At 29.7% G+C, this 11614-nt stretch overlaps 1 protein-coding gene across 1 annotated transcript; it reads right to left on the reverse strand.

The window, feature by feature from the left end:
* Window positions 1-1781: 1781 nt before the first annotated feature.
* On the reverse strand, window positions 1782-10880 carry LOC139517342 (interactor protein for cytohesin exchange factors 1-like). Its single transcript, XM_071308279.1, has 4 exons — window positions 10638-10880; window positions 6140-7447; window positions 5391-6016; window positions 1782-4906 (listed from the first exon to the last, which is right to left on the reverse strand). The coding sequence occupies exons 1-2, from the start codon at window positions 10824-10826 to the stop codon at window positions 7229-7231; spliced, it is 408 nt and encodes a 135-aa protein (XP_071164380.1). The 5' UTR covers window positions 10827-10880; the 3' UTR covers window positions 1782-4906; window positions 5391-6016; window positions 6140-7228.
* Between the last annotated feature and the right edge of the window lie 734 nt (window positions 10881-11614).

Raw genomic sequence — 11614 nt, forward strand, 5'->3', positions numbered from 1 at the left:
TAGAAAAATTCAAATAACACTTAACAGATTTGGGGCGTGCGCCGACTTTTTTAGATTTACCTTCATCAGGGACGCTCAAACACGAAAATTTAAATCCAAGTATATATATTTTCTATACTTCTTGAGGGAGCTTTGTGACCAGAAGGAAGGGCATAACTAGAATAGTAAAACCCACTTAGGGCACTTTTACCTGATAAGAGTCACTAGTAAATGATTCCTTGTCTTGTACGGCCTTTGTATCTGTACAATCTTAAAAAAGATTCAATATGACTAACACATTTATTGTTCAGTCTTTTTAACAGCTGTTTAGATCTAAATGACTGTTCCAGTCCAAAACTGATGTACTCTTGGTTGGGATTGATCGTAGCATATATTCTTAATTCAACAACGAAGAATGTAGGAACGACAAGTTATGACAAACTCAGACACTGATTACTGGGTGTATGGTAACCATCGATAACAACCAGTCCACCAGCAGCGGTATTGACCAGTCATATACAATCAATTCTACACCACTGTCTATCATTGATAAATATCAAATAACAAAATTACTGAACTCGAAAGGAAATTCAAAACCTGCACTCTTTTGTTTTTGTTTTAGTTTATGCTCTTGGTTTGTTGTATAATTAAGGTTCATTTTCATTTAATAACCCCCAACCCAACTTGGTAATGTTACGATGGCCTCTTTTAAGCATACGTTTCGGGTGGAAATTTCGCACATAAGGAATATAAATTAACAAATGTTGGTTTGGATCATTCTTTACAAGTCGATTTGTTTGGAAATATTGCATTCCTCATTTAATGTGGATCGGTCTTGCAGATTTATACACTATCCTCAGTGTGCCGAATAGTGGTCGAATAGTCCTAATTATTCATCAAGTGGTCAGTAGACTGTCAAGTCTGGGATGGTGAAGTCGAACCATGCTAATGGATGTGTGTGTTTAAATCCTATCTTGATTAACGATTATTGTCAGTTTTCTTCACGAATATTAGTTGTTATCTCCTGCTTTCTCTTTAGATCGCCATAATTTAGTCAAGAATTATGAAAAACAACAATAGTTACCTCGTGTTGGTTCTTCTAAGACAGAAAACAATACAGCCATATGTTTTAACTTCAAGAGACTTTTATTCACAGTCTGTTTTATTAAATTTGACCTCGATCTTTGAAGCATTAACCTTAAAACCGATAGGGATCTTTCTGTCTGTGATGAGACAATAAACCAAAGTAATGCAATACTATTTAAAGTATTTAACTTCGCATCTTGGCCACTGTTTTCTGCAAATTTTAGTCTACCATTAGTAAGAATGACCATGACCTTTGTTCATTCTTCATTCTTTAACTTTTTAAACATGTTTTTCTATTCTAAATTAATTTTTCCTACTTTTTTCTTTACTCTTTTCATTATTTTTGGGTTTTTTATTTTGCATTTTATGCCTATTATTCTGTTAACCCTATTCAGACCCTCTGACTTTGTGATCTAAACATCAATACGAATATTCCTCTCATATTTGATCATATATCCAAGAAATGTTTCAGTCATAATTGCAATATATTACTGCTTTACGAAACAACTCTTCTTATGCAAAAATTTAAGTTATTATTAGTTACTTTGACTCTGACCTTTGAAGTAGTGAACTCAAAATCAATAGGGGTATTCCTTTTTTATGGTTACAATCCAATGTAAAGAAGAGGCAACAAACATAAATGATGGACTGACTGATGGGTAGATGGACTGGTCATAAACTGACCAATTATAAGAGAAATAAGTTCTGACACCAGATTGTAAAATAAAAATCAGAGATTTATTAGTTTGCATAACATTTAAAATACAATGTCACAATATAAACAATAAAATGATATTGACAATGAAAAATAGTCTAAATAACCACAATATTAACAAGAAACAACTATCACAGAATCTATTAACAGTTAAAATATAATGTTATGTCACAAGAACTTCACATACCATTGTATCAATCCTGATAATGTTCATGTTCTATCCCTGTGACATTTGAAGATAAGAATTATACCTTTGTGATTGATATATAAAAATATGCCCTTATTTTGAAGTCAACCTTAACAAATGACATGGTTAAGAACAGAAATCCCTAAAACAAATATCATCCACTAAAGTATAATTTTACCTCAATCAGCAAAATTGGAATCTGCAAAACAAAAAAAGACACAAAAAGTCAGAATAAATGACTTCCTTGTTTTCTCATATACATATGAAAATACTCAGAAATTAATTATTTATCCTTTTGATGACATAACTAACATCATTGTCATTCTTGTTATAAACATATTACCAAAAGAGAGATAAAAAGATCGGGAAAAACATAACAAAAGTATTTTACAATGAAAAAGCATTACAGCACTTGGATATTACTGTAATCCTATATGTTAATATAACATAATCTACTTTATAATTCTATAAATGATAATAATAAGATCAACTGAAAGCATTAAGTCATTTGGTACCACAAGTCATTAAAATATCAAGAAAGAGTTAAACAACCAGGGTTATGATTTACAGTTAACATAAATCTATTGTCCTTTAATGCCTTTAAATAAAATGGCAATTGATATTCCTTAACTTATTCAACAAATTCAGTTTCAAAACATGGCTATACTGTCTTTTTAAATGTTTCATTGAATTTATGTTGTTTATTTCTCAGGAAATACTTTTTTAATATTTCCATTCCTGGATTAACCAAAAGTTGGTATCAATCCCTCAGCCGAAATTCCCACACCTAGCACTTATGTCATTCATTATCCAACTCAAAACCTATTGTCACAAAGTGAAAAGTTGGAAACAATGCATATTTTTCTTTTAATATAAACTGAGTCATTTTTAATGTTTAAATGTTCAATGACAACTTCCAGCTCTTGACCAATTCAATAGCTTCTGAAATCTTATTTTGTCTTCAGAATTTTTAAAAATATATTTATAATGTGTAAAATTATTTTTTAACTTTTTTTTAAAACTAACTGATGGAAAAAGGATGACCTTATTAAAAGCTGTGTTATATAAAATAAGGGAGAAAAACCTTGTATTAGTGTTCACAAAAAGGCTTTTTATTACCTTCAAATCATTTGATCATTTTAAAATATCATACAGTATATATATATTTAATGTTACATATACCACAATCTTTTTTAAATAAATTTTCGACCATAAGTGTGCTCTTAAGAGAGAGGGATTACAAAAGAAACAGTTCTGTTGTGGCTTTTTCAAGAATAACATTAAAACATTTTCCCCACTGGTACAATAAAGCTGCCTAACTGATGACTTTTTGCTTCCTTTGTACACTGTACATATACAAATAAACTACATCTAGAGAATCTTTGATAAACAATATTTAATAAACAGATATATATTTCTATAACTATACATTAAATGTGTATTTTCAAAACAGATCAAAAATATTTTTTTTATCAAAAAGTACATTGAATTGAATTAATATGTGATGAAAAAAAAATAGTTCCCTCTAGTATGTTGTTGAGTGTGAAAAAATGTATACCAATAATACGTTTTAACTTCATCTTACATATTCATTTATTGGTATGTGTACACAAAAAAGGTACCAGCATAATGACAGTTTCAATTTATCTTAATGAAGATTGATTTATACACATTTACGAAATAGATTTTCAAAACTAAAAAATGTTTGTGTAAAAGCTGGCAAATACAGCAAGTACAATAAGCTTGATACAACATTTAGTCCATCTTAAAAGAACCCCTTGATGTGTGATATTATGGATTCAATATTATTTGTGGGGTACCAGTTTTCTTGGATTTTGAGGATAAAGGTGTAACACAAACTTAAATCTTTAAAGAAGTACACATTTTTAATATGTTTAATATGCAGACACTAGCAAAAACCATGAATTCAAATATTTACAAAAATGCAATTATTCCTCATGTCACAAAATTGGTACCCTCCAAATATTTTCAAAAATAAATGAATCAATCAACCGTATTCAATGTTATTATGTAGTAGAATTGAACACATTTACTGTTATTTGTTGAAACAGAGAGATGTGCTTCATCTTTCAGCATCACAACAAATCATTTTCATTCTGTCAACATTTAGATTTTATCAATTTATACTGAACTCAAGGGTTCACTCAAATTATCATTTCATTTTTACTTTCTGGAATAACTTGTGTAATGTAATATAAACAGTAGTAAATGGTTCCAATTTCAAAAAGACCAAGTGAAATGGCCTTGCATCCTTTAAATGGATATTTTCAGAGTCCTTCAATTACTTGAACATAAACTTAAATTATCCTGACACATAAGTTATACAAAAGTTTACATAGCAACAATATTAATACCAGAAGACAGATTCAAATTCTGACAATCAGAATTGAAGGAACTCAATCACACTAGTTTTAAATATAAGATAACAGTGTGTCACAAAAATCTTATTAAAAAGGTACTTAATTTGAAAAATATGTCTTTATACAACCTTTGAATATATTCTTTTCCTTCCAGTAGTCAATATAATAAAAAAAAAAGCGATCATTAGCATAGTTTTCTCTCAATTTTTTTTCTATTTCGGTGGCAAGTATGTAATGTACAAGAAGTTGAATAAGATAATTAGTTACAAAACACAAGTACAAATAAACATAATTTAGCACTCAAATTTACATAATCAACAAGTACTTAATCTATTGAAACTTAATAATCAATTAATAATTAATAAAACATTTATAACAATCAATTAGGAGAGTGTTCTGTAAACAAATAGAACACATCATTTTGTCATAGCTGAAGAATGCATCTATGTTATACATTTTATTCGAAATAATTAGGTATCTATCAAGTGAAAATTTGGATTAATTTTCTTTGAAAAAAATGTCATGTACTTATTGCAGATGCATGAATTATCTCTCAAACTGATATAAGATATAAATCAAATATTGTGCATAAAGGAATAAAGTAATGTACAAGAAGTTGAATAAGATAATTAGTTACAAAACACAAGTACAAATAAACATAATTTAGCACTCAAATTTACATAATCAACAAGTACTTAATCTATTGAAACTTAATAATCAATTAATAATTAATAAAACATTTATAACAATCAATTAGGAGAGTGTTCTGTAAACAAATAGAACACATCATTTTGTCATAGCTGAAGAATGCATCTATGTTATACATTTTATTCGAAATAATTAGGTATCTATCAAGTGAAAATTTGGATTAATTTTCTTTGAAAAAAATGTCATGTACTTATTGCAGATGCATGAATTATCTCTCAAACTGATATAAGATATAAATCAAATATTGTGCATAAAGGAATTTCTTTTAAACTATTTGGATGTTGTGTGGTACCCAAATTTGATAAAAAAAAGAAAGATAAAAACACTTGTAAACAAATCATGAAGAAAACACTTGTAAACAAATCATTTAAGTTGGTGGCTGTTGCTTCTGATTACATTAACATGGTGTCATTTAAAAAAAAAATTTAACTTCCAGAATATAGTTTCACAAATTTAATGTACACTGTTTATTTTATGAGAGGGATATAGAAAATACACTTAATGCCGGATTGCATCAATAATTAACTTTCTGTCTGGTCATATTTCACCTGAACTTTAAAAGTACTGTTTTCAAATACTCTTATTTAAACATTTTCAAGAAATTTATATCATGATAATAAATATGGGACAGCAAAAGTACATGCAATTACGGAATTAATTTTAATACAGAATTTTATTAGCTAACAGCATTTGCAGATATCCATGTATATTTACATTTTTGTGCATATGGCACATGTAGGTCTGAAGGCACTTTAAATAACAAGAAACCGAAACAGGCCTTCAAAAGGAATTGTTTGTAACAAACATACAATTGCAAATATAAATTTTAAAATGTTAACATATGGAAAATGCAATATGTACTGTTTGTATCTGAAATATATATTAAGTTTAAAAGTCACATTTAATCAGAAAACTCAACTGTATACATGTACTATAAAAACCTACAATGAAACTACAAAGCTATCAAAGTTTTATGCATATTATGTATTTTGTGTTAGCAAATTTGTCGATTTCCAGGTATGCTCATGGATTAAAACATAAAGAAGTGCATACATTTCTGTTCATTGATTGCAGCGCAAGTACAATTATTATTGTTTATGAAAAAGTGTACAACAGGGAATAATTTTTAAAAATTGAGAACCGTTTGTCCTTTTCTATCTAGCAATTACTTGCCTTATAACAGTGAAATTCTAAATACACTCCAACAAAGACATGGTAACAGCAAATTTCATATAATTTGAAACTATTCATTGTGTGCTACAATTGTGATGCAGATTGTTACACATGACTTAAATCTCTCTTGACATAAACAGCTTGAAACATTTTCCTAACACAAAAGCTTTTCCGATATTGAAAAAAATCAATTCCCAGCTATATCCAAAAAAATTACCCATGTTTACTATATAATTAATATTTTACATCCATCAATGATTTACCAGAAACAAATGAAAGTTAAGAAATCCTGACTTTGATATTATATTGTAGACAATATAAGAAGGGAAATAATAATGAGGTATAACAATACTTTACTGGTACAATGTACATTAAAAAAAAGCCGCATATATTGTCTATTTGACTGTTTGTCTCTAGTACTAAAGAGGACTTTAATGTGTAAAAGTACAATTCACATGCATATTAAAGCATTGCATCGTCATTATAACAAAAGGAACTGGTCAGAACAGGCATGATCACCTAAATGGAATGTTAAAGAAATTAAACTTATAAATTATATATATATTGTATACATAGGAATACATAAATAAATCACCAGGTTTTCAATTCGTTAAACTACATTCATTTAACAAAGTCAAAGATGTCTATGTTTTAAGAAAACTTTGAGCAATAAAAAATATAGCAATTCTCAACAAAATTTAAAGGGGGAAAAGCAAAATGTTTTGTAAGATAACAATAATACAGTTCAGTATAAATTCAAAAATGTAATTTAAAGCAGAAACCTAGTATTCATTTATATACAAATGAAAAATGAGTAGTACACAAGTACTAAAATGCATATGTATTTATATGCAAACAAATGAAAATGCATTCCAAATCCCTTTCTGTTTTCTTCTTCTGTGAGTTTTTCTTTTGTGTCTGCTTATATACAATGTAAGAACATTTTGGTAATAATATCATTATAGAATATGACTGTAAATCTATAGACTAACAAGTCTTCTATTGAATAACACAGGCTTGAGAATTGTCTCCATCCCTGCCAGCAGCCTTAGCAAAGCAAATGGCCTGCATCCATTCATGCTGGGTATTTTCACTATCAGCTTGCATATAAAATGACCTGTTACTGTCTTTGGATTTTATCCTGAATGTATGATCCTTCTTATCTATATTTGATTCAGATATTTCAGCATCATTCAGTGCTATTCTTTTTGATGCATTCTACAAATAAAAAAAACTTAAAATTTACAATAAAGAAAATTGTACTTAAACATAGAAATAAGATGATAATGATGTTGTATTAGTGGCAATGAAATAACTCTCCATCCATGTCACAATGAGTAAAATGTACATGTAATTAAAGGTTTCAGTTTGACATCACCGAATGATGCAGATTTTTTCTCAATACTAGACAAATTCTGGAAGTCTATCATTACTATTGAAACCAAATAAAGGATTTCTGATCTTGAATTGATGATCCATTAAAAGTCATTCCAGTAGGAAAATTTATATACTTACATGACTTGTAATGTGGTTGATTAATTCTATATAATGTAGCTAATCAAATTTTTTTTACTTCAGTATACATACTTAAGCATGGATGCATGTACATTTATGTGTGGGAGATTCTTAATTTGGTCAGAGGTTTCTAAATAATTTTATGATCTGATGAAAAACTGTGGTGTAGATGCATGTACCGGTATTGATGATATGGAGTGTCCAAGCGAAATCATGCTTCCAGAGTGCATATGTACATGTATCTTTTTTTACTGCCATGTTTGAAGTATTGTAAAATATTGTTTGATTTTTAAGTGTCATATTACTCATTGGAGCTTCTGGTATTCGTACATTTTTATTGTATATATTATAATCATTTTATTGTTATTTCACGAAGTTTTCCTATGATCTAACTGACTGATAAGTTCCTCACACAGCACAGGAAAGTGATATGACAATTATCACTTCAAACTAAGGGAGCATGAGCTGTTGTCAATGTAAATTTCAACGTCGTCATAGGCAAAGTAGCGACAAGCAGATTATCATTGGTCTTCTCAACAGACAACTGCATTGTTTTTTTCATTTTCTCCATAGCCAGAGTGATCAATGATAATCTATAAAGTATTCATCCTAAATTTATTTTACACATGTATTATCATATGATAAAACTTATGCCATGTATGCTAGACAATGTTTATCACATTTATATTTCCAATTATCATATTGAACAAATAAACATTACCCTAGGCCTGAAACTCATTTTTTATGGTTTTGTTTCATACATACTGTATCTTAATATAATTGAGACTATAAATTTGAGATGATATATTTTAAACTACATATGATTAAAGTTTTAATTGGGAAAATTTGAAACTACATGTACAAGGAACCAACCATGCACAAGTTAAGCATCTTGCATTCCTCACACAGTCCAAAATAAAGTTTGAATGATAAAGTCTGCCATATTATATGCTTTATCCCCGGCTTAGTATATATCTAGGATTTTGATTGGTTAACACGTCGTTACAAAACCCATAGCCCCTGGGTGTTGCTAACTCATATCCCCGGACGTTGTTAACCATTATCCTGGGGAACTTCACGCAAGTTTTCCTTAGTTCATTGCTCCTTGTGGAAGATTGAATTCTGTAGATTATCCATGATGTTTGTAATTAAATATTTAATTCATTAACAATTGAGTCCTATTATGCCGATCATTTATACTCATTTCATTAAATACATCACTTGACTGTCAAATTTTCAAGGAATGGGACTACTGACTTAGCCATGCAAATGACCCACGTTAACGTCACACCATCTATGATGTAACTCTCACAACATTGAGCGCCAAATTTGACTCAATCCAGTTTTCTGTATCCGTATTAAAAACGTCTTATATTTGACTACCTGTAGGGTTCTACCAAAGGTACATGTAATACCCTACACTCCGTAAAAAACATGTAAAATTTCCAAATTTCAATAAAACTTTTTTAGATAATGAAAAAAACATTGTTTTCACATTACACTTTGTACCCGAATTTCCATTAAACTCGCCCGATTTGGACTAAGACCGGGGATAAATTCATTATCTACGTTCATATCCGTAGATATGGATATTTTAACACCCTTCAGTACCCTGTACACCCTTCGGCTACACTACATGGTGTACTGGGGTACTTCAGGGTGAGAAAATATCCATATCTTTTCCACTACGTCTCATGGTTTACTGGGGTACTTCAGGGTGTTAAAATATCCATATCTACGGATATGAAAGTAGATAACTTATAATATCACGGAACTTGCATTCTTTCTTTCTTGTGTATAGGCTTCCTATCTTAGGAACACCCCTTACTGGGTAATCGAGAGTATTTACAGGATAAAACCCACAAACAAAATGCATGAAATTAAAGTGTATTTTTATCTGTTTATTGAGTAGAATAATTTATCTCAAAAATATAGAATTTATTGTCTGTAAAAGCAGTAATCTTTCAGCTGTGAGGCAATACCTATCAGTTCGCTCATTCATATTAAGATTAGGGGAGTTCTCAGGGAAATTGTTGTACCTACAATGTAACGTGACGGTACCCAAATTGCACCTATTTTGACAGTTTTTTCATCTACGTTTTTTTATGATGAAAACAAAAATGTCCATTCTGTGTTTATTTTGTAGCCCTATCCTTCTTTATTATAAAGGTACACCAATTTGATTTTTATTCCATATGGAATCGTAGAAAAATTGGTCTAAACTGACCTCCAAACCATCAATGATTCTGAAATGAGGAGTACCCAAATTGCTTCCATGCTTAAATTCACATAGTCAAAAGTCTAATAACAGAGCTTTTGTTTAATTTCTTTAAATATTTTGAACAATTGGATATTAGTCCATGCTTACTCTTCATTATTTTTTAAATGGATACTTGTAACATATTGTATTTGCTCATTTTAAAAAGATGACGTTTTGATGACGTCGCATGGCGACGTTTCAGTACATTTTGCTTTTTCAGTAAATACTTCATCTGTTGATAGATACTGTGAACGTTTTGTGCATATCTAAATAGTTTTACCTATTTTGAAAGATGTGCTTAGTATCAAATCATAAAAAAAACAAATTGTTTAGTCTCTAGAAAATCTTGTAAGATTTTCGCTGCTAGTTTTGCTAAATAGGTGCAATTTGGGTACTCGGTGCAATTTGGGTACCGTTACGTTATATATATTGTTTTGAAAATCAACACAAATTGTGTAAAAAATGAGATGTAATTTCTTGTCAATGATACAATTTTGATTATTTTAGATGCAATATGGAATGGTAAGTATTGAGTGCCATAATTATTATTTTCGAGTAATTAGTTGAGACAATAATCTGAATGTAAGAATAGTACGTTTCAAATTTGGATATTGCAAAATGTCATAATTTTACCTCGGGTGTGTCACCATATAACAAATCAGTGTTTTTCAGAAGAAACCATTGTTTCTTCCACTTTCTGGATATTTTTGATCGTTTAAGTAACCATCCTTTCAATTCATTGTGGGTCAATGCCTCATCATTATGGCTACTGGTTGTATTTAAACTATTTGTTCGGCTGTCAGATGATTCCGATGAAGCCATATTTGTTTGGAGTTACTGGGTGTGTTTGACTTTTTGTTTATTTTTAAAATATAATAACCATTCTTACACGGTTCGGATGAGAAAATCCGAAATTTGAAACACTATGTAATAGAAAAAAAGCTTAAAAAAAGAAGCTTTTTTTCTTCTTTTTTGTGTGTGCCCGCTTGCTCGATCGGTTTATGTAGACATGGTATGAAAAAATTATCAGAAAATATCTTAAAAATAAAATTAAAAAAAAAAACTCCACTCATCATAAACATGACTATCGATAAAAAGTAAAATAACAAAAATATTTAACTTTAAGCAAAATTCAAACTGGAAGGTCCTTAAACAAATAGCAAAATCAAAAGCTCAAACCCATCAAAAGAATGAAAAACATGTCCCTGATGATACTATTAAGGTTTACCCCCCCCCCCCCCAAAAAAAAAACCAAAAAAAAAAAACAACAAACAAACAAAACAAACCAAAATGCCTGTATTTAAAGGCCCATTAAAGGGGACATCTTAAACTTTAACTATTTTTAAAACAACTTCCATGACTGCGTATCCAGTACATTTTCCTTCAATTCGAGTTAACGTGAGAAAGGCTTATACATGTACCTGTCCTAAACCAGGAGCTAAACTAAACTCAGTCAGAAGCCTGTTATTCAGTTGTTGTCGTTTGTTTTATGTGTAACATATTTGTTTTTCGTTTATTTTTCAGATACATATAATACAATTGACGAGAATTAACCAAAGCTGTTCGCTATGTAGAGTCCGTATATCATCATGTTATCGGAATTCCAATTG

This window comes from Mytilus edulis, chromosome 3 (genome assembly GCF_963676685.1).
Source record: "Mytilus edulis chromosome 3, xbMytEdul2.2, whole genome shotgun sequence".
Classification (NCBI taxonomy): domain Eukaryota; kingdom Metazoa; phylum Mollusca; class Bivalvia; order Mytilida; family Mytilidae; genus Mytilus; species Mytilus edulis.

Excerpts from the sequence above, each read along its gene's own strand:
- LOC139517342 (XM_071308279.1), bottom strand. The coding sequence starts at position 10,826 with ATGGCTTCATCGGAATCATCTGACAGCCGAACAAATAGTTTAAATACA. Across the intron at positions 7,448-10,637 it reads TATATGGTGACACACCCGAG|AATGCATCAAAAAGAATAGC; the intron begins GTAAAATTATGA and ends TTTTATTTGTAG.